The following is a 24,467-nucleotide window of genomic DNA, read 5'->3' on the forward strand; positions in this document are numbered from 1 at the left end:
TGAGCTCGGTTATCATTGCAAGCCAGAGTCAGAGCAAACCTGGTGCCTGGTGGTGAAGGAGTTAATGCCTAGATGCAGTGAGAGTGACAGATTGGTGTTCCCATCCCTGTGTGTTTCTCCGGTCTCAGTTCAGCTCAAGGACCAGGGGCTCCGCGACTGATAGCGCAGACGCCAAGACCAGCTGCCTCAGCCAGCAGTCTGTTCAGGTACTCTGAGGAAGACAGTCAAATCCTCTCTTTTACAAAAAGACATGGTACGCTTTTTTGAAAGCTAGCAGAGGACAGCCTGCTTTCTCCCTCTCTCTCCCTCTCTCCACAGCTCATTATGGGTTGCTGCATCTCCAGAGGTGAGTGTAAACGCTGACATATAACCCACTCGCTCCCAAATCAGACTGCACCCCTTGTTATCTGGTCCAATATCGCCCCCCCCCCCGCCCTCTGGCCGTGGTGTTGGGTGACTGTCTTGGAGACACTGTGCTAAATCAGTCTGGTTTGTTGCTGCTATGGTTACAAGTACGGATGGAACAGCACCTGACTGACTGCTCTTTGTTTGACTTGCACAGAGAGAGAGAGAAAAATACAAGGATGCCCAAAATGTGTACATTCAGTACACGTTTGTTGGAATATTCTAGAAACGCAGGGGTCACATTTTGTGTGTCTGGCTTCCTAAACCTGTGGTAATCTAATCTCCTGTAATTGTGGACACTCTGCTGCAAATACAATTCATTATCTTTCAAATAGGAAGCCAGGGGACTGTAACCTGGGGGGGCTCCGTCACCAGCTGATGTGCCAATTTAGTGCACATCAATAATTTCCCCGGGCAGCATGGTGGCACAGTGGTTAGTACTGCCGCCTCACAGCGCCAGGGACCCGGGTTCGATTCCTGGCTTGGGTCACTGATTCTGTGCGGATTCTGCATGTTCTCCCCATATCTGCGTGGGTTTCCTCCCACAGTTCGAAAGACGTGCATTGGCTATGCTAAATTCTCCCTCAGTGTACCCGAACGGGCGCCGGAGGGTGGCGACTAGGGGATTTTCACAGTAACTTCATTGCAGTGTTAATGTAAACCTACTTGCGACACTAATAGATAAACTTAAAGCTCTCAGATGGAGTGGCCTAGGCCCCTTCAGGTCTGTGTGGGACTGGAGTCACTCGGGCAACAGGTTTGTTTCTTTCTTCACTCAAGGGACACAGGTGTGAACCAGTTGGGTTTTTACAAGACTCTGGCAAATCTGTGGTCACTTTTAGCTGGCATTTATTTCCAGATTTTTAAAGCCTGAATTCAATTTTGCAAGTTGTCCCAAAGGTACTTGAGCTCGCTCCCTGCATTACTAAAACCACTCGCAAGGACTAGGAATTGGAAGAGAGAAATTTTAAAACCACAAGACCCTGCAAAGAGTTAAAGAAATATTAATCCGTGGCCACTATGAACTGAGAAATGAGGGGAAAGGTGAGATGACGAAGGGTTTGGGTGGCACAGTGGTTAGCACTGCTCCCCCACAATGCCAGGGACCCAGGGTCAATTCCGGCCTCGGGTCACTGTCTGTGTGGAGTTTGCACATTCTCCCCATGTCTGTGTGGGTTTCCTCCAGGTGCTCTGGTTTCTTCCCACAGCCCAAAGATGTGCAGGTTAGGCTGATTGGCTGTGCTAAATTGCCCCTTAGTGTCAGGGGGACCAGTGGGGTAAATGCATGAGGATACAGCGATGAGGCCTGGGTGGGATTGTTGTGGGTGCAGACTCGATGGGCCAAATGGCCTCCATCTCCATGGGGATTCTATGATTCTACAACAGGGAGAGTGAGAAGAGAAAGAGAGAGGGATGAGTGTAGAGAGAAAAGCAGGAAGAATGAGTGTGGAAAGGCAAGGGAGGGCGGAGTAAAGGAGTGAGGAGAGGATTGGGGAATGAGTAAATAGGATGAAGATAATAACTGAATGAACTGAGAGTGGATAGGTCCAGAGGGTGTGATAGGAAGGCAAGGGAGGAGAGAGTGAGGAGGATGAGGATTACCACAAAATGGTGAACTATCTTGGGGGGATAATTAGATATTGGAGGATATATAAACAGATGACATCAGAAGGATCAGCTGTTTGAAGCTTGTTAGCACCCCAGGCAATGGGAGCTCACACACAAGAACAGTACACACAACCTAAACAGACCCCCCACCAACAGTAGTTTGTGCATTACTCAGGGTGAAGGTTCAATACATATTGAGTAGTGCAGCATAAAGAGAGAACCAGGACTCACTGATGTGCTTTAGAATCCATAGAAACCCCACAGAGCAGAAGGAGGCCATTCAGCCCATCAAGTCTGCACTGACTTTCTGAAAGCGCATCTTACTCAGGCCCACCTCTGCTCTATTGCCGTAACTCCACACATTTCCCGTGTACTAACCTACACAGCTTGGTACATGAAGTGGCAAGTTAGCATGGCCAGTCCACCTAACCAGCGCGTCTTTTGCATTGTGGGAGGAAACTGGGGCACCCTTGTGTGACTTTGACAAATTCCTTCCTAAAGTCCATATAGACAGTGTCCACTACAATACCCTCAGCAATGCTTCTTGTTACTTCTTTAAAAAGTTCAATACAATTAGTAAAACCTGACCTTCCCCTAACAAAACCATGCTGACTTATCCCTGATTAGCCTTTCTAAGTGACAGTGTATCCTGCCTCTCAGAATTGATTCTGGTAATTCTCCCACCACAGAATTCAGATTGACTGAGCTGTAATTTTCGGGCTGGTCCCTTGCACGTTTTTTAAATAATGGTACAACGTCTGCAGACCTCTAATCCTCTGGTACCTCACCTATATCTTATGGGGATTGGAAAATAATCCTCAGAGCATCCGTTATTTCCTTCCTGGCTTCCTTCAACAGCCTGGGATACAATCCATCTGCCCTGGTGATTAATCCAGCTCCAAGGAACCAGTTCCTCCAGTACTTCCTTTCTCACTATGCTTATTGCATCTAATATTTCACACTCCACGTTTTGACTAGAATGTCTGAATCATCCTTCCCCCGAGTGAAGTCAGAGACAAAGTATCTCATATTAATTTGATCTTTCTCTACACCCTAGCTGTCACTGTAACACTACATTCTGCGCCTTCTCCTTTCCTTCCTTATGTACAGTGTGTTTTGTCTGTATAGTGGGCAAGAAACAACACTTTTCACTGTATACTAATACATGTGATAATAATAAATCAACTCAAATCAAAGCAATGACATGGTGGCAAAGTGGTTAGCCAACACTGCTACCTCACAGGGACCTAGGTTCAATTCCCGGCTTGACTCACCGTGTGGAGTTTGCACATTCTCCCCGTGTCTGCGTGGGTTTCCTCCAGGTGCTCCGATTTCCTCCCACAGTCCAAAGCTGTGCGGGTTGGGTGGATTGGCCATGCTAAATTGCCCCTTAGTGTCAGGGGGACTAGCTAGGGTAAATGCATGGGGGTTATGGAAATAGGGCTTGGGTGGGAATATGTTTGGTGCAGACTCGATGGGCCGAATGGCCTCTTTCTGCACTGTAGGGATTCTATGGTACTCTTTGAGAAGCCTGCCAACGTCATCTGAATCAACCCCCAGGTTACCATGTCTACCTCTGATCAACCCGACCTATTCCTTAGTTATTCTCTTGCTCTTAATATAGAGCTAAAACATTAGGAATTTCTTTCATTTTACTCTCCATTATTTTTTACATATTCTCTTATCTTTCCTAATTTCTCTTTTACTTCACCGCTGTACTCTCCATACTCCTGTAAGCTTTCTACACTGTCTAGTTGTTTGTGACTGCTTTGTGCTTTCTTTTTCTGTTTTATCTTACACTGTACACTGCTGGATAAGCAGCATTGCCCACATTCTTTGTGAAGACATGTTTGCATTGTGCCTATAGAATCTCATTTTTGAATACTTCCCACTGACTTGGCAATTACTTTCCTTCATACAGTTGTATCCAGTTCACTTTTGTTCAATCGCCTCTCATAGAATCCCTACAGTGCAGAAAGAGGCCATTCGACCCATCGAGCCTGTACCAACAACAATCCCACCCACGGCCTATTCCCGTAGTCCCACCTATTCACCTTGCTAATCCACCTGACACCACGGGGCAATTTAGCACGGCCAATCAACCCAACCCGCCTATCTTTGGACTGTGGGAGGAAACTGGAGCGCCTGGAGGAAACCCACGCAGACACGAGGAGAATGTGCAAACTGCACTCAGACAGTGAGCTGAGGCTGGAATCGAACCCAGAACCCTGACACTGTGAGACAGCAGCGCTAACAAGTGTGCCATCACGTCGCCCACAATTTAGAAATCATACTTCTTTTCTATCTTTTACGTAACGATGTTAAATCTGTTTATGGTCACTATCTCCAAAATGGTCCCCCTGCGCTCCTTTATCCACTTGTCCTCCATCATTCCCTAAGCTTCTTTGCAGTTTCTGCATTGCCCCCGTTCTGTTTTATGTGTGTGGGGGGGTGGGGAGAGCGGGGGGGGTGGAGGGGGGGTTACTGCTGCTCTGACTCTGCCCTGGTACCCTCTCTGCTTGGTGCAATGGAGTAAGCAGTCACCTCCTCAATGAGTCTGACCTCTGTTACCCAATAGTCATCCACAGAGCTGAGGTACAGACTGGAAAATGTGTGGCAGGTTTGACTCCCTCAGGGTAAATGAGTCATGGCAGCTTTCAGGGAATCACACACAGAGGTGGAGGTTTTCTTTAAAGTTTTAAGGTTAAAAAATGTGTAATTTATTTATCAGTGTCACAAGCAGGCTTACATAAACCCTATAATGAAGTTAGTGTGAAAATCCCCTAGTCACCACACTCTGGACCTGTTTAGATACACTGAGGGAGAATTTAGCACGGCCAGTGCACCTAACCAGCATGTCTTTTGGACTGTGGGAAGAAACCAGAGCACTCGGAAGAAACCCGCACAGAAACAAGGAGAGTGTACAGACAGTGACCCAAGCTGGGAATTGAACCTGCGTCCCTGGTGCTGTGAGGCAGCAGTGCAAACCACTGTGCCACTGTGGTAGTCACATACAAGCTGTACACTGACTGCATGTAAAGACATCCTTTGCATATATCTGTTCGCTTCTGATGCTTTGATGACAATGACAGAATTTTCTGACCATTTCTGCTGGTGGGATCTTCCGATTCTGCCAACGGCGAAATCCCATCGTGGGTTTCCTGGCAGTAGGGGTGCATACAAGGGAAAACCCCAGAGAAAACGACGGGAGCAGAAATATCCGCCATCAACCAATGCCGGGCTAAATCCTGCCAATATGTGTGTGACCAATCAGACCTTGTATTTATGGAGAGTCAGATGTTGACTCAAATTCCATTGTTCTTTGGATCTGAGGCTCCACATCTGTTGGAAAATTAAAGTGCTCTCCTACCTCAGTGAAGGGCGTCAGTCACTGATGTTATAGATTTTGAAGGAGTCTTGGTGAGCTGTTGCTAATGTGGTGGAAGGAATGAGTATTAAAGGTGGTGAATGGGATGCCAATCAAACATTCAAGCTCTTTCCAGGATGATGTCGATCTCCTTGGAGCGTTGCTGAAACTGCACTTATCCAGGCATATGGAGAGCATTCCATCATGGACAGGCTTGGGGGAATCGGGAGGTGATTTGATTTGATTTATTATTGTATTAGTATGCAGTGAAAAGACTTGTTTCATGCATGCTTACAAAGCGTACCATTCATAGAGCAGGAAAAGAGAGAGTGCAAAATGTAGTGTTACAGTCATAGCTAGGGTTTAGAGAAAGATTAATTTAGTGCAAGACAGGTCCATTCAAAAATCTGATGGCAGCAGGGAAGAAACTGCTCTTGAGTCAGTTGGTGCATGACCTCAGACATTTATATCTTCTTCCGACGGAAGAAAGTGGAAGAGAGAATGTCTAGGGTGTGTGGAGTCCTTAATTGTGCTGGCTGCTTTTCCAAGGCAGCAGGAAGTGTAGATGGGAGATTGGTTTGCTTGATGGACTGGGCTACATTCATGACCTTTTGTAGTTTCTTGCGGTCTTGGGCAGAGCAGGAGCCATACCAAACTGTGATACATCCGGAAAGAACGCTTTCTATGGTGCATCTGTGGAGGTTGGTGAGAGTTGTAGTGGACATGCCAAATTTCCTTAGTCTTCTGAGAAAGCGGAGGCATTGAGTAGAGGTGAGACTTGCCGCAGGATTCTGAATTTCTCACCTGCTCTTGTATACAACGTGTTAATATGTCAAATCCAGTTCAGTTCCTGGTAAATGGTCACCCCCAGGATGCTGATATTGGGAGATTCTTTAGTAAAATTCTTGCATGAGCATGACTGGCTGGGTCTGAGTGGCTTGCTAAGACATTTCAAAGAACATTCAAGAGTCAACCACTTTGCAATAGATCCAGAGTGAGGAAGGATGGAAGATTTGTTAATGACAATTTCCATGGTTATCATTAGACTCTTAATTCCAGAATATTTATTGAAGTCACATTTCACCATCTGCCATGGTGGGATTTGAACCCAGGTGTCCAGAGTATTACCCTGGATCTCTGGATTACCAGTTCAGTGAAGATACGACTATGCCAGTGCCTCCCCACTGATAGTAATTAAATGTCAAGGGGAGATGGTTGGATTTTCTCTTATTGGAGATAGTCATTGCTTGCCACATGTCAACCCAAGCCTGAATCTCTGCCAACACATGAAGAGTTGCCAGATGGTGAAATTACAAGATGCCCCATGTGGATCATAATACAATCGTAAGAAATGGGAGTAAGAGGAGGCCAGTCGGCCCATCAACGCTGCTCCTCATTTAGTAAGATCATAGCTCATCTGACTGTGGCCTTAACTCCACTTTTCTGCCTGATTTCCATCACCCTCTACCCCCTTGTCAATCAAAAATCTGTCTAACCGGTGGTAAGCACAGGAAAGTGAGGATAGCATGTAAAATAATTAATTAATATTACAAAATAAAGAAAAGTCTGCATCCTTCATCCACCATATCCTACCCAATACATTTTTTTCTGATCAGAGAATCCCTACTGTGCAGAAGGAAGCCATTCGGCCCATCGAGTCTGCACCGACCACAATTCCACCCAGGCCCTATTCCCATAACCCCAGGCATTTACCCTAGTTAGTCCCCTTGACAATAAGGGGCAATTCAGCATGGCCAATCCACCTAACCTGCACATCTTTGGACTGTGGGAGGAAACCAGAGCAATAGGAGGAAACCCACGCAGACACGAGGAGAATGTACAAACTCCACACAGACAGTGACCCAAGCTGGGAATTGAACCCGGGTCCCTGGTACTGCGAGGCAGCAGTGCTAACCACTGTGCCACCACGCCTCACTGTCCCAATGGAACAATGAAAGAAGAAAAGTTATTGTCATGTAATGAGGTAAGATTCAAACCCTAGCTATGACTGTAACACTACATTATGCACTCTCTCGTTTCCTTCTCTATGAATGGTATGCTTTGTCTGTATAGCATGCAAGAAACAATACTTTTCACTGTATACTAATGCATGTAACAATAATAAATCAAATCAAATCAGTGAGCGAACAAAGGTTTATTAACAGGATAACTATACACATTACAGAGTGAGGACAAAGGCTTTGAACTCCATAGGCCCAAAATCCTGACTGCTGGGACAAGCCCAGACAAGTCTGAATGAGTCTGCACATGACTCTTTCAGGAACACACCCATTCATAGGCTATGACACCGCAGCTATGGGTCAGAGATGAAGTCACACATGACGTGTGACTGATTGCACATAGCAATATGGTGCTAGATATACAATTTTACATCTGCAACACTCAGCACTCCATGTGCCATGATCATAATGAATAGCAGGGTAGGCTTGAAGGGCCGAATGGTCTCCTGCTCCGATTTTCTATGTTTCTATCTCCTGAACCAGGACAACTGTGAACAATACTTTCTTCATTTGAGATTCTAATGTGAAGGTTACAGTTTGTCCTGACGTACTGCTCCGAGTGTGGAAAAGTGTGGGAGCGGGCTCATTAATCAGGAAGTGGTCAATGGGTGACTCCACACTCTGGTTTTAAAAGCCTGCAGCGTCGGAAAGGATGGGAATTTGGAATGTGTTCCTCGGTTTCGAAATCCTGGGGAAGAGCAAGTTGGAGGAGGAGATGACATAATAAATCTTTACACAGTGAGGCTGGAATTCTCCCATCCCGCCTGCCACTGGCGGCACGGTGGCACGGTGGGTTAGCACTGCTGTCTCACAGCACCAGGGACCCGGTTCGATTCCCGGTTCGGGCCACTGTGTGGAGTTTGCACATTCTTGGTGTGAGCTTCCTCCGGGTGCTCCGGTTTCCTCCCACCGTCCAAAGATGTGCGGGCTAGGTGCATTGGCTGTGGTAAATTGCCCCTTAGTGTCAGGGGGACTGGCAAGGGTAAATATGTGGGGTTAAGGGGATAGGACCTGGGTGTGATTGTGGTCAATGCAGACTCAATGGGCTGAATGGCCTCCTTCTGTGAGGATTCTGAGAAATGATCATGTAAAGGTTCATTGAAGTTGGGCGCAAATCTCCGGTATTCAGCTGAGCACAGCCAAGGAATCCCATCCCGTGTAGCGTGGTGTAGATTAGAGCTTAGGAAAACCAAGAGAGGAAATGGCAGAGCAAGACTTCTGGATTAATATAAAGTTGGGGATGGGTTTGGAACAGGGAGTAATTAGATGCTAGAGAACTGTTATATTTCCGATGATAACTCTTTTGTAGTACAATTCATTATTTATCTCTGGTGCATGCATTGCTTATACTTCTATCAATATTTAATCTCTTCAGAAATTCTCACAAACACTTGTGAAAATCCCTCAAAAGCCAGTGATGTCCCTCAGGTTCCTGTTCCACAGGAGAAGAGAGAACCTCCACCAAACACTGAAGGCCATGACGTCTGTAAGGTAATGTCCCCCCACCCCACCACATCCTGATACACGAAAATCAGCAACAAAAAAACACACCATTCACCTTTCACCCTGTCTGTTGAACCAGTTATGGGCGACACGGTGGCACAGTGGTTAGCACTGCTGCCTCACAGTGAAAGGGACCTGGGTTCAGTTCCGGCCTTGGGTAACTGTCTGTGTGGAGTCTGCACTTTCTCACCGTGTCTGTGTGGGTTTCCTCCAAGTGCTCTGTGTTTCCTCCCATGCCCCAAAGACCTGCAGGTTAGGTGGATTGACGATGGTAAATTGCACTTAATGTCAGGGGATTAACAGGGTATATATGTGAGGATATGGCAGGATTGTTGTCAGGTGCAGGCTTGATGGGCTGAATGGCCTCCTTTGGCACTGTAGGGATTCTATGATTTATGATTTACAAAATGGCCAACCCCTAACGTTGCTGTTTAGCTGTCTGCTTGAAATCCAACACAGTAAGAAGCCTCACAACACCAGGTTAAAGTCCAACAGGTTTATTTGGTAGCAAACACCACTTTGCTAGCAAATAAACCTGTTGGACTCTAACCTGGTGTTGTGAGACTTCTTACTGTGTTTATCCCAGCGGCATCTCACATCATGAAATCCGACACTCAGTCTTCTATCTAGCCTACAACACTGAAACTTCCCTGGTCAAAGTCACGATCTGAATGTTTGTGATTATAATGCATTTTGGTCTTCTTCAACCTCTCGACAGCTTTCAACTCAATCATGTATCCAATTATCCCTTCCCTCCTTTCCTCAGATCCATCCCTACGATATCCCTCCCTGCCATCTGGTTCCAATCTTCAATGTCCAATTGGATCCTGCACCTCTCTGATGGTGGTTTCACTGCATTGCATTGTTATCTGTAAGAATGGAGTCAGATTTCTTCTGTATGTGGAGCAGAGCCAGCTTCACCTCTCCCTCATCACCGCGGGGCTGTTGCTATTCTGCTTGTTCAATCTCAAGCTGAATTCAACAAAACTATTGCCGTTCTCCCACTTGTTTGGGCCCAGCAAGAATCTCTATCTGTTGGCCCCAATCTGTCCCCTTTCCTGTATACCCGTTGAAACTCAACTTGGTTGTCTTACTGGACTTGAATCTGTGGTTTGACCTAAAAGAAACTGGACTTGAATCCGATCTTCAAACACTGTGTTTAGTCCACCACTAATACAGCCAACGTCCACATCCAGATCACAGCACATTAACATCCTTACTTCACTTCCATTGCCACTGAAGCTTTTGGCTATAAATGCCACTGCTACTACTAGACTTGAGTTTACAATCATCTCCCACACCAATAAGGGGTGGCACGGTAGCACAGTGGTTAGCACTGCCGCTTCACACCTCCAGGGACCTGGGTTCGATTCCCGGCCTGGGTCACTGTCTGTGTGGAGTTTGCACATTCTCCTTGTGTCTGCGTGGGTTTCCTCCGGGTGCTCCGGTTTCCTCCCACAGTCCAAAGATGTGCGGGTTAGGTTGATTGGCCATGCTAAAAGATTACCCCTTAGTGTCCTGAGATGTGTGGGTTAGAGGGGATTAGTGGGTATAATGTGTAGGGATATGGGGGTAGGGCCTGGGTGGGATTGTGGTCGGTGCAGACTCGATGGGCCGAAGGGCCTCTTTCTGCACGTAGAGTTCTATGGTTTAATAACCCAAGTTACACCCTTTAAGGACCAGAAGACATAGATGCGGAAGTTGGCCATTCGGCCCATTGATTCTGCTCCATCTTGATATCCCCAGACCGCTGGATTCCCTCACTGAATCTGTCTAACTCTGCCTTGAATATCCTTACCAACCCAGCCTCGACAGCCCTCCACAGTAAAGAATTCCATAGATTCACTACCCTTAAAGAAGAAATTACTCCTCATCTCTGTCTTAAATAGTGATCCCTTGGTCTGAGATTGTGTCCTCTGGTCTTAGCCTCTTCCACAGGGGGAAACAACTTCATAGTTCATAGAATCCCTACAGTGCAGAAGGAGGCCATTTGGCCCATCGAGCCTGCACCATCAACAATCTCACCCAGGCCCAATCCCCGTAACCCCACATATTTATCCTGCTAATCCCCCTGACACTAAGGGACAATTTAGCATGGCCAATCAACCGAACACACACATCTTTGAACTGTGGGAGGAAACTGGGACTCCGGAGGAAATTCAGGCAGACACAGGGGGAATGTGCAAACTCCACACAGACAGTCACCTGAGGCTGGAATTGAACCTGGGCCCCTGATGCTGTGAGACAGCACTGTGCTACGTTGCCTCCCCTCGAACTTCTCATCATCTATCAATCACCTTATCCTTTTTCACCTGGCTTCCCAATTCATTGCATCCAAAATCCTTGTCTTCATTCAATAATCTCCCTAGTGCCAAGCTGCACACTATCTTTGTTATCTCCTGCAGTCTTGGCTACTTGTTGTATTCTGCAGTCTTTGGATTACATTCTCTCTCAGCTCATTGCTCTTGGCTGAAATGTGACAGAAACTCTTAGGTGAACAAAACAGGCTTTGCCACACTTCCATTAAAATAGCAATAGCGAAGCAGGAGAAACTCCAAGGAATTTTTTGGACCCACCTGATTATCAATATCCATTATCCTGACAACATTGCAGTTCAAAACCAGTCCTCCGATTTCTCTACTCCAGCCACTTTTTTTTCTCTGTGGGACATGGGGGTTGCTGGCTGGCCAGTATGCATTGCCCATCCCTAGTTATCCTTGCAGGGCAGTTGAGAGCCTATCACATTGCTGTGGCCCTGGAGTTGGCCAGCCCAAGTAAGTTTGATAGATTTCCTTCCCTAAAGTAACCAGGTGGGTTTTTCCGACAATAGTTTCATGATCATCAGAAGATTCTTAATTCCAGATTTTTTTTATATTGAATTCAAATTCCACTATCTGCCATGGCAGGATTCGAAGCCGGGTCCCCCAGAATATGAGCCGAGTGTCTGGATTAATCGTCTAGTGATGATACCATTAGGCCAATGCGTCCGCCTTCGCTTTTACAAAACAGAGGATTCCGTGTTGCACAATAGGAAGATGAGATTTAATCTCGAGTGAATAATATTTATCAGTCTTATCTGGGGGAAGATTTTTAATCCCCTCCCCAAAGTGGGGGGTGAACATGGAGGCGGACACTTTGGGTAATTCCTCTTACCAGCCTGCATCCCAATTTTTTTCTCCCGTGGACCATTTTCCCAGAATTGGGTAAGGAAGCTCAGGGTTACACACCCATGTGGCAAGCAGCTAAATGAATCATTTCAAGGCTTATTGTCAGAGGTTGGCTACGAGGAGAGATTGAATAAAGTGGGATTGTTCTCCCTGGAAACAAGTGTATAAAATTATAAGGGGCATAAATAAGGTGAACCGTTGGAAGTTTTTTCCCCCAGGGCAGAAATGACAATTACAAGGGGGGCACAAGTTCAAGGTAGGGGGAGGGATGTTCGGTGGAGATGTGTGGGGGAGGTTTTTTACACAGAGGGTGGTGGGGGCCTGGAATGCATTGCCAAGTGAGGTGGTTGGGGCAGATACATTAACCACATTTAAGACTTGTCTGGATAGGCACGTGAACAGGCGGGGTATAGAGGGATACAGGCGGTTGGTCTAGGTAGGACAATATGATGGGTGCAGGTTTGATGGGCCGAAGGGCATATTCCTGTGCTTGACTGTTCTTTGTTCTTGGAACCCTAGTTTGACCCAACATTGGGGTCAAGAGGCCCATGAGGAAAGTCTTGCTCCACGTTAGCCTCAGCACTTCTGGGAACAGCTTTTCATCCGAATTATTATCCAATGAATTGGGAATGTGCAGATACTGACTAGGAAAGCATCACCCCGCCCCCTCCATTCCCACCCACCCCCATCCAGAACATTCACACATTAAAAATGGTAAAGGTACAGGGCAGAGGGGAGAGGGTTGCAAAAGGGAGAACCTTATTAAGCTGTTGAACTAATACTTTCTTTCGATTGATTGTTTCAGCAAGACAGGATGGATTTCTGCTGGGACCCCATCATACAGGTTGGCATCTCTTTCATCGCACGATATTGTTCCAAACGTTGTTAAATACAGGACCACATTTAGAGAAAAAAACCAAACTGACTGGAACTCTCCAGACCTTAAATGCATTGCTCAAAGGAGTGCAGAGTCAGATGGTGTAGGCAGTTCCTGGGTTCAATTCCAGTTTGTGATGTTTCTTATTCCAGGAATGTAGGTGACATTAAGCGCTACCAATGTAGACAAGAGAAAAAAACGAAATGAATGAATGAGTAATTGTTAAGTGCCAAGCTTGAGCTTTGCCAGGTACCAGCCATGGCTCAGTGGGTAGCATCCTTGCCTCTGAGTCAACACCCTTGCCTTTGAGTCAGCACCCTTGCCTCTGAGTCAACACCCTTGCCTCTGTGTCAGCACCCTTGCCTCCAAGTCAACACCCTTGCCTCTGTGTCAGCACCCTTGCCTCCAAGTCAACACCCTTGCTTCTGAGTCAACACCCTTGCCTCTGAGTCAACAAACTTGCCTCTGAGTCAACATCCTTGCCTCTGACTCAGCACCCTTGCCTCTGAGTCAACACCCTTGGTTCTGAATCAACACCCTTGCCATGAGTCAACACCTTTGCCTCTGAGTCAGCACCCTTGCCTCTGTCAACACCTTTGCCTCTGAATCAACACCCTTGCCTCTGTGTCAGCACCCTTGCCTCAGAGTCATCACCATTGCCTCTGAGTCAGCACCCTTGCCTGTGTCAGCACCCTTGCCTCTTAGCACCCTTGCCTCTGAATCAACACTCTTGCCTCAGTGTCAGCACCCTTGCCTGTGTGGCAACATCTTTGCCTTTAAGTCAAAAGATTCAAGCCCCACTCCATAAAATCTAGGATGGCACTCCAGTGCAGTATGGAGGGAGTGCTGCACTATTGGTGTCTTTCAGATCAAGCATTAAACCAAGACCCTACCTGCTCTGAAGTGGATTTAAAAGATCCCATTAACTATTCAAAACAGAGAAGACTTCACCTTTGTCCTGGCCAATATTTATAGAAATGTAGGATTTAAGAACAGGAGGAGATTATATAATGAGCCTGCTCTGCCATTCAATAATCTGGTTATGGTCTCAATTCCTCTCTCCTGTCCGCACTGTCCCCACCCATCCCCGGCCCAATAATCCAGGGATAGGGCCTGGGTGGGATTGTGGTGGGTGCAGACTGGATAGGCTGAATGGCCTCCTTCTGCACTGCAGGATTCTATGATTCTCTGAATTGCTTCTAAAGCAATGATATCCTTTTTCAGATAAGGAGGTGAAAGCTGCACACAATATTCTAGATGTGGTCTCACCAATACCCTGAACAGCTGCAGTAAAGTTTTTGTATTCCATTCCCCTTACAATACAATTGTATAGTTGGCACTGGAACCACAATAGCAGAGAGATTGAGCTGGCAGCGAGGATGGGAGAGCTGATCGGAGTTAAGGAGGTGTGTTCCAATTGACGTAACAAACTCAGAGCAAAGCAGGGGCTGAAAAATTGAGCAGGATTTTCAGTTCTGCTCAAATGGATATTTGAGGGAGTGACGTTGTCTTCTGTCTGCCCACTCAAGCTGTTTAGTCTCAGGCTTGAAGAATGAATGAAGCAAAAGAAAGATGTCAACTCCCCGGGACAATGAGTCCAGCCAACAAAAAAAGGACAACAGGAGAACTTGGCAAAAGAAAACACAATCTGAGCTCTTCCAGCCCCCTGACATCCTGGAAGCCTCCACATTGCAAAGGGACCTTAGTGTGTTTGTCCACAGGTCTCTGAAGGCGGAAGGACATGTTAGTCGAGTAGTGAGAAAGGCATATAGGACATTTGTCTTTATCAATCAGGCTATAGATTGCAAAAACAGGGAAGTTCATATTAGAATTGTATAGAACTTTGGTGAGGACACGGTTGGAATACTGTGTGTAGTTCTGGTTGCCACACTATAGGAAGGATATGATTGCACTGGCGAGGCTGCAGAGGAGATTCAGTAGGATGCTGCCTCGGGATGGAATATTTAAGCTATGAAGAGAGATTGGATAGGCTTGGGTCGTTTTCGTTGGAGCAGAGAAGACTGAGGGAGTGACCTGATTGAAGAGACATGGCGAGAGACATGGACAGAGTGGATAAGGAGCAGTTGTTTCCCCCCAGTTGAAGGGTCAGTCACAAGGGGATTTTGGTTCAAAGTGAGAGGGAGGAGGTTTAGGGGGGATGTGAGGAAAAACCTCTTTACTCAGAGGGTGATGACGGTCTGGAATATGCTGCCTGGGAGGGTGGTGGAGGCCTCACATCCTTTGAAAATACCTGGATGAGCACTTGGGGCACATCATAACGTTCAGGGCTATGGGCTGGTAGATGGAATTAGATGGAAATTCAGGTGTTTCTAATGTGTCAGTGCAGACTCAATGGGCCGAATGGCCTCTTCTGCACGCTATGGTTCTATGATATGTCACAGAGATGTAAAAGATCATAAAACCTGGTTTTCTTGTGTTCTAGGCAGGTGATGATATGATGTTGCAAGGGATGTGATACATCAGTAATCTGTTCAAAGTTACATGGTTATTTAACCAAAATCTGATTGAACATTCTGCGATTTCTTTAGTAATTCTTCCTTTCTTTGGGATTTAGAATTGTTTCGGGAGCACAAACGTCATTTTCTCCGGCTCTAAGCAAACTCTGAACGGCTACGACATCACCGCACTTGCCAGGTCATCGCTGGTTGGTAGGTTGTTGGGCATCATTTGTAAATTCTCCAGGGCAAAACTGATCTGAAACTTCTTCCACTGAGCCGTTAGCATGTGGAAAGTCACTCCGTCCGCAAGATGTTTATTCCATGCACGGCCTTTTCCAAAACCCAAGGGGCCCCAGAGCTATCAAAACCGTGCTGGGTTAGGTGTCTCAGTTGTTGAGGTTCTAGGGCAGATCATAGAGTCTCTACAGTGCAGAGAGAGGCCATTCAGCCCATCAAGGCTGCATCAACACTGGAGTAGGGCTCTACTGAGACTTGAACCCAGGATCACCAGTTTACTAGACAGGCATGTTAACCAACTGAGCCACATACACAATAGAACATAGAAACCCTACAGTGCAGAAGGAGGCCATTGAGCCTGCACCGACAACAATCCCACCTAGGCCCTACCCCACATATTTATCCCACTAATCCTTCTAATTTACGCATCCTGGGATACTAAGGGGCAATTTCGCGTGGCCAATCAACCTAACCACCACATCTTTGGACTGTGGGAGGAAACCCACGCAGACACGGGGAGAACGTGCAGACTCTGCACAGACAGTGACCCAAGCCGGGATTCGAACCCGGGTCCCTGGAGCTGTGAGGCAGCAGTGCTAACCACTGAGCCGCCGTGCTGCCGCAATGGCGGGAATTTTCCATTCCCGCCCATAACAGGAATTGTAGCGGGTGGAGGTGGAGGACGGATCATGTAAAGGATGTGATTTTCCGGTTTCGGGGAAATCCCGTCCGTAGGATCAGAATTGGTGTAACGAAGTGGCCACCTCAGGAAGGTATGGGGTTAGCCATGGCATGAATAGAGATTGCCCAAAAACTGTACCCGCCTTTCACCTTTGGCCAGTTAGCCCGCTTTGATTGATGGTCTAATACAGGTAATGATCTTCAGCAACTTCACTGCCTCTGAGTTCAGGGACCAACAGGCATCCTTTCAGCCCTGCTTTTACATATACCTGACTATGAATGGGTGAATGTATTATGCACCCACACATTGGCCCCAGTGTTGATAGAGGAGTTCTGCCTGAGTGGGATCAGGGCTCCTGAGGGAAATGCAGAAGTCAGTCTAATTGACTTCAAGTCGGAAGGGAAAGGACCAGGAAGGAGCATGGTTTGATGACCCTGGAGATCTTTTGACAAGGAGGTAAGGTTTGGAGGTGGGGTGCAGGGAAAACCCCTGTTCCTCTTGGCCCACATGCAGTGCTGTAAAGCTACTTACTCTGCCTAAATCTTTCTCCGTTATATTGATCGGGTTTCCCGAGGTCTGGATAAGCCAGCCACAGTTAAATCAGAGGTAGCAGCCCTTCCAAAAGTAAGAGCAACTCGGATCCGAGGGCACAGACTCAGAGTAAATCTTTAGAGCTGAGATAGGAAGGAATTCCTTCAGCCAGAGAGTGGTGAGTGTGTGGAATTCATTGCCACAGGAGGCTGTGGAGGCCGGGTCATTAAACATATTTAAGACAGAGCTAGATAGGTTCCTGATTGGTAAGGGGATCAGGGGTTATGGTGAAAAGGCGGGAGAATGGGGTTGAGAAACTTATCAGCTGTGATCGAATGGTGGAGCAGGCTCGATGGGCAGAATGGCCTCATTCCACTCCTATGTCTTCTGGAAGCAGAATCCATTGTAACTTTCAAAAGGGAATTGGATAAATATTTGAAAAGGAATTATTTAGCAGGGCTGTGTGGAATGTGTTAAGGACCAGATCAGAAACTCGAAAGTATGTTATGAAGTTAGCCTAGACCCTAACTTTTAGATTTAATTTTGGCATTAGGGTGAACGTGAGATGTTTCAAACCAGGTATGATTCAAGTGATCCACTAGGAAGCTTTTATCAAAACAAACTTAATTTAAAAACACAATTAGAATATAACAAAAAGAATTAGCATCATTGTTACCAATTAAATTACTTAAACATGGCAATGTATAATTCTGAACAGCTAGCTATCTCTATTGTTCCAATTTAGCAGTATTCCCCACAGAATTGAATCTCTTCTTTAGGACCAGTTAGCACAAAAGCAAAGGTGTTTACATAGATACTAGATTTTGACACTTCCGGAGAATGTACCAGACAGACATTTGTCTCCTAATTCTCATGCAGCTATTTCCAGAGAAAGCTCCACACCCAAACAGTAGAATCTCAGAGATAAAGGTTTATTTCTGGGCAGATTCCAGTCTCTACTTCAAACAGAGAAAGAGATACAGAGAAAGCAACCTCTCTCAAAATCCTGAAAGCAGACCAAGCTTGGTTTTTCTGTGTAAGCCTAGCTGTACCCAGCCATAGAATCATTGAATTCTACAGTGGAGAAGGAGGCAATGTGGCCCATTGAGTATGCACTGACCACTATCCCACCGAGGCCCCATGCCCACAATCCCATGTATTTACCCTAGCTAGTCCCCCTGACACTAAGCGGCAATTTAGCATGGCCAATCCACCAAACCCACACATCTTTGGACAGTGGGAGGAAACCAGAGCACCTGGAAGAAACCCATGCAGACACAGGGAGAATGTGTAGACTCTGCAGTGATGGTGACCCAAACCGGGAATTGAACCCAGGTCCCTGGCACTGTGAGGCAGAAAAGCTAAGCACTGTGCCTCCATGCCGTCCAAACGTATGATCATACCTATCAATCAACCTAATTAAGTCCCACTCTGCAATATCCCAGAGGAAAACACAACGCAACAGAACTCAGTTCAAAACAAACGCTGCAACAATTAAGATCAATATTGTTGTTACAGTAACAATACAGTGCTGCTGGATCCAAACAGAATGGATAAAATGGAAGGGACACATTCAGCACAGAAGAACGACTGAAATATATTTCTTAAAGACACAGTATCGTCACAAATAAGCAAGAGGGTGGAAGTAACTGAGTAGCTTTTTCAAAGAGCCAGCACAAGCACAGTGGGCTGAATGGCCTGCTTCTGTGCTGTCTCTACAGATACAGTAGAGCAGGGCCTGATGTCTTCTCATGTGACTTGTGCTCACGGCCATTGACCAAAATATCATGTGAGGGCACAATAACATCTGGGTGGGCCCTACTTTATAGGTAAAATTCTGATCCTAATTTTAGACTCCTCAGCCAGGGCAGGGGAAGCTTCTGTTCAACTTGCACCCGGTTAAGCTCCACAAGAATGTTATAAGTTTCAATGGGATCGCCTTTCAGTTTGCTGAATTCTAAAGGCATAGTCCACTCAATCTCTTGGCATTGTATACATTACTCCTGGAGTCCGATTCCTTGATTATCCGATAAGGAGAGATCTGAATTTAGCCCAAATCAAACTTCTCCTAAATCCGAGCTGAGTTCAGAATGCAGATCTACAAAAGAATGTGACTCTCTCTGAAAGTTTAATTTCTGCCTGTGTCTAAACCTCTCTGCATTCAGTCTGCTCAGTAAGAAGTCTCACAACATCAGGTTAAAGTCCAACAGATTTATTTTGGACTTTAACCTGGTGTTGTGAGAATTATTACTGTGTTTACCCCAGTCCAACGCCGGCATCTCTACCTTCAGTCTGCTCACCCAGTGCCTACATGATAATGGAGCCGAAATTCACACTCGAAACAGCCCCGGGGAAACGAGTCATCAACCTGCAAAGTAAAGTAGAGCAAAGCATTGATAATGTTCACCCAGCTGAGAGAAATTAGATTCATCTTGCAAGTATCACATGCCAGATGTGATCTAAACTACCAGTGGGATTTTACAGTCTCGCTCGGACGAGGCTGGAAATTCCTGCCTGAGGTCAATGGAAATTTCCGTTGTTGGACCCTCGCCAGCGCTGATTCCGTGGCGAGCCCATTGGTAAAGTTCTGGCCTATTTGTCTTTGGCGTAGTTTCTGCCTGGGTGCAAAATAACACAGTGTAAACCCGATTATGGCACTCCGAGGGTGATTTTCTGACTTTGCCCCATGATAAAGAGCTGTGCCCGACGGCGCAGAGGGACCTGGGGGTCCTTGTGCATGAGTCGCAAAAACCCAGCCTGCAGGTGCAGCAGGTGGTCAGGAAGGCGAATGGGATGCTGGCCTTCATAGCGAGGGGGATTGAATATAAAAGTAGGGAGGTCTTGCTGCAGCTGTATAGGGCATTGGTGAGGCCGCAGCTGGAGTACTGTGTGCAGTTTTGGGCGCCGTACTTACGCAAGGATATTTTGGCCTTGGAGGGAGTGCAGAGGAGGTTTACTAGGCTGATACCGGAGTTGAGGGGGTTGAGCTATGAGGAGAGGCTGAATAAACTAGGCTTGTACTCGTTAGAGTTTAGAAGAATGAGGGGAGATCTCATTGAGACATATAAGATGATGAATGGGATGGATAGGATAGAGGTGGAGAGGCTCTTCCTGCTCAGAAAGGATAGTAGGACTAGGGGGCACAGCCTCAAGATAAAGGGGGGGCGGTTTAGAACGGAGTTGAGGAAGAATTTCTTCACTCAAAGGGTGGTGAATCTCTGGAATTCTCTGCCCGTTGAAGTGGTGGAGGCTGCCTCGCTAAATATTTTTAAGACGCGGGTTGATGGGTTTTTGATAAGAGAGGGGATTAAGGGTTATGGGGAGAGGGCGGGAATGTGGAACTGAGACACGACAGATCAGCCATGATCTTATTGAATGGCGGGGCAGGCTCGAAGGGCTAGATGGCCTACTCCTGCTCCTATTTCTTATGTTCTTATGTTCTTATAATGCATAACACACACAATGCAGCACACCATTTCCTATCTATGCTTTCCAGTCGCAGTAGGTTGTGGATTCAAATCCCATTCCTGACTTAATGGGCATAATCTAGGCCAGCACTTCAGTGCAACACTAAACAAGTGGTGCGGTGGCACAATGGTTAGCACTGCTGCCTCACTGCACCAGGGACCCAGGTTCGATCCCAGTCTTGGGTCACTGTTTATATGAAGTTAACACATTCTCCCCATGTCTGTGTGGGTTTCCTCCAGGTGCTCCGGTTTCCTCCCACAGTCCAAAGATGTGCAGGTTAGGCTGATTGGCCATGCTTAACTGCCCCTTAGTGTCAGGGTGATCAGCAGGGTAAATACTTGGGGTTATCGGGGTAGGGCCAGTGTGGGATTGCTGTCAGTGTAGGCTAGTTGGATTGGCCATGGTAAAATTGCCCCTTATTGTCCCAGGATGTGTAGATTAAGGGGATTAGTGGGGTAAATATGTCGAGTTATGGGGATAGGGCCTGGTAAGATGCTCTGTCAGAGAACTGGTACAGACTTGATGGGCTGAATGGTCTCCTTCTGCACTGTAGGAATTCAATGATGATTCTTCTATGAAGTACAGCATTGTCTGAACACAGCTATTGGGTCAAACCGCAACATGATTTAGTGCTATTTAACGGCAAGTCTTTCTCTAAGTTTAACTCTGATTAGGACATGCCCCAATGCTTCCTGCCCTCTTCCATGTCTTGCAAGAAAGTTAACCTGTTAACGAAAACAGAAAACACTGGAAAAACCCAGCAGGTCTGGCAGCATCCATGGAGAGAGAAATAGAGTTAATGTTTCATGTCCATATCACTCTCTTTGCTTTTATAAAATTAACCTGTCGATGGCCAACCTTGCTTTTACCTGAAAAATGCAAATAAAAAGGAAAGGGTTAAGTAAAATGATTTCCAATTAGTTATATTAAATATCGAGACAGCAAACAGACAAATGAAAGGAACTGGTGTGTAAATGGAGAAGATGGAGCTAAGGGGTTGAGGTTTTCAGGACTGTAACAAGAGTCCTTCATTTATAATGCTCACCATTTAAAATTTCAGATAGTTACTTTCTGCAGTATAGAATGAAATGTGTGGATTTGTTTCACCATTGTAGTGAAGTGTGATAATGATTTTCTGTTGCAGGTCTGGTTCAGACTGTGAAAGATCACATAACAAAGCCCACAGCCATGGCCCGCGGGCGAGTCGCTCATCTGATTGAATGGAAGGGTTGGGGCGCACATGGGAGAGGATCTAACACTTGTCCGATGGACGAAGTCCATTACTCCAGTCTCACTGACGAACTGAAAGAGGCTCGCTTTGCAGCCGGTAAGATGTGTCATGGTGGGTTGGACATTGTGTCCCGCTCAAGGTGGAAGTAAAGCAGTCAGTTACAGGACTGGCCCTAAGTCAAATGTCCACTCAATCAACATGGAGGAGATAGTCAATGATTCCCATCTTTCCTCTGCCCCAATTCGATCCACTGTGTCACATTGTAGCAGGACAGGGTTAAAGAATCTGACCATCAAAAAACTAATTTTTTTAATTCATTCACGGGACATGGGTGTCGCTGGCTGGCCAGCATTTATTGCCCATCCCTATTTGCTCTTGTTCAGAGTGGCAGTTGAGAATCAACCACATTGCTGTGGGTCCGGAGTCACATATAGGCCAGATCAGGTAAGGACGGCAGATTTCCTTCCCTAAAAGACATCAGTGAACCAGATGGGATTTTCCGACAATGGTTTCATGGTCATCAGTAGATTCTTAATTCCAGATTTCTTTTATTGAATTCAAATTCCACCATTTGCTGTGGCGGGATTGAAAGCTGGGTGCCCAGATCATTCGCTGAGTTTCTGGTTTAATAGTTGAGCCATTAGGCCACTGCCTCCCTTGTAAACCTAAGATGTACGTATGAACTGCTGTGTAGTTCCAACCTTTGATCTATTGATCTAAAGTTTACTATATGTAAACTAGTGAACAGAACTATGCTCTGTTACGGCATTGACCTCGAGGCTCTCTCTATACCATATGGAAGTGACCAAAGCCAGGTCTTTCCAGCTCACACTCAGCTCTATAATGTGAAAAATCTGTGTTGAAAACAGAAGTCCGAAAGCCCAACCCAAATGGGCTTCCCAATCCATTGGCTCCCCCTAGTGAAACCTAGCAACAATACTAACTACTCGTACTTCCATAAGGGGAGATACTCTTGTTCTAATACTCCAGGTGTATATGTTCCCTGCATTCGACAGGTGCATTAAAACAGAATATAAATGTTGGGAAACCTGCTGGCAGAATTTTCCACACACTTCCCCTCCTGACCACTGCAGTTCCTAACACTTTAGGGATTAGAGAGAACTGCCGGCCAATCTGATTATTCTGCAGCTCTCTAAGGCGGGACGTCCTCCTGAGTGAGGGGTAGAGTTCCCACCTGCAGCCAATTGACACCCATTCGGATGTGAAAAGGCTGCGGGAAAGGAGGTTAATTCAGATGGCCAGAAGGGAAACCCGGCCATCTACAATGTTCAGGCCACTGAAGGCATTATTCTTGGTCCCCCCTCCATACTCTGTTCCTTGGTCCTGACTCCGTCCCTCTCCCTGGCAGCAGTCTGAGATTAAGCCAGTCTGTTCCCAAACTTGGTGTCACATTGGAATCCAAGATGAGATTACGACCTCACACTTGGGCCATCACTAACACTGTCTACTCCCACCTCTGTAATATTGCCCGACTTTACCTCTGTGTCAGCACATCTGTGGTTAAGAACACACAACCTTTCCCCTTATCCCCAAACTGGCAAAGACCTGTTCTTACATCTAGTTAAGAATACTGCTCTAACCTTTCCCCAGTAGCTCTCACTTACAACATTAACAATTGACGTCATCATTAGCTCTGCATTCAATTATTCCAACGCACTCTCAGCAGGTTTCTCAGCCCTCTGTAACCTTCAGACTATTCAACACTCTGCTATCTGTGTCTTAACTCACAGCAAGCCCCATTCCCCTATCACCCCTTTACTCAAATTAGCTTTTCTCAGGCAATGTCTAGAATTTGAACATCTCATCCTTTTCTTCTCAAGTCCCTCCATGACCAAGCCCCTCCCTATCTCTGCAATCTCCTCCAACCCCACAGCCCTCCGAGATATAACTGTGCTCATCTAATTCTGGCCTCTTGTGCATCCTAATTTTAATCACTCTGATGGCCGTGCCTTCCGTCGCCTGAGCCCCAAGCTCTGAAATTCCTTTCCTGCACCTCTCTACCTCTCTTTCCCCCTTTAAGACACCTGAAAGACAAATGTTCTGTATGTCGGAGCATAAGGGAATATGTCGTGTGACCAGGTATGTGGGTGAGCCGGTTGGGAACTGCCCTGAGTGAGCAGTCAATGTTTGGAGTGTGGAGCGAGTAGACTGAATAAAGATCTGTGTTCCCTGATGGGGATTTGAACCAAGATCGGTGGAGCTGTGAAGCAGCCGTGCTAACCACTGTGCCACTGTGCTAACTGGGCAGAAGGGCTGTCTGAAGAGAGAGGCTATGGGAGGGCTTTTGAACTAGAGAGAGACATAGGGGTTTAACAGTGCGATCATTCAGGCGCAGACTTATATTTTGCAAATAAGAAATGTTGCAAGTTTCAACTCTGAAGCACCACAAGTTCCTGCCTTCCAAAACTGGTGGAAAATTAATTATATTTTTGACTACAACATCAAGAGCCTGATTTAGTTTTACACTGTGCTTCCTTCAGTTTGATTGGACTTTAATTTGGGCTGTTTTATTAATGGAATCTAACTGAGATGGCGATTAATTTCTGTTGCATGATACTGGGGTTTCTTTGCTCAGTGCTATCCCTCTTGGTCTAGTTAAAATAGTTTTCGTTCCTGTCAATGCTTAGCTTTAATGTTGATACTCTTTAGCTTTAACTGGCTAATTCCATCTATTTTTTTCTTTTGAATAGGTGTTGCTGAACAGTTTGCCATTACTGAAGCTACACTAAGCGCCTGGTCCTCTCTAGACACAGAGGAGGTTATGGGGAGCAGTAGCCTGAGCAACACAATGGACTACCTCAGTAAGTCAAATTTGTTATTGGTCTGTTGTGTGGAGCATAAATCTTATTATAATGTTCATTCGAATGGAAAGGCCTTTCATCTCTTCCTA

The 24,467-nt window shown here is 46.2% G+C and overlaps 1 protein-coding gene across 1 annotated transcript in view; it reads left to right on the forward strand.

The window, feature by feature from the left end:
- The first annotated feature begins 229 nt into the window (after positions 1-229).
- fam131c (family with sequence similarity 131 member C) overlaps positions 230-24,467 on the forward strand; it is a 32,872-nt gene continuing 8,634 nt past the window's right edge. Inside the window, exons 1-6 of the mRNA XM_080215136.1 lie at positions 230-346; positions 8,777-8,892; positions 12,877-12,915; positions 15,524-15,617; positions 21,470-21,652; positions 24,268-24,378. Of these exons, the coding sequence (XP_080071262.1) occupies positions 325-346; positions 8,777-8,892; positions 12,877-12,915; positions 15,524-15,617; positions 21,470-21,652; positions 24,268-24,378 (565 nt within the window). The 5' untranslated portion in view covers positions 230-324. The remainder of the gene's footprint in view (positions 347-8,776; positions 8,893-12,876; positions 12,916-15,523; positions 15,618-21,469; positions 21,653-24,267; positions 24,379-24,467) is intronic.

The sequence above is a fragment of the Carcharhinus amblyrhynchos genome, chromosome 30, assembly GCF_965287045.1.
Source record: "Carcharhinus amblyrhynchos chromosome 30, sCarAmb.v2.hapA, whole genome shotgun sequence".
Classification (NCBI taxonomy): Eukaryota; Metazoa; Chordata; class Chondrichthyes; order Carcharhiniformes; family Carcharhinidae; genus Carcharhinus; species Carcharhinus amblyrhynchos.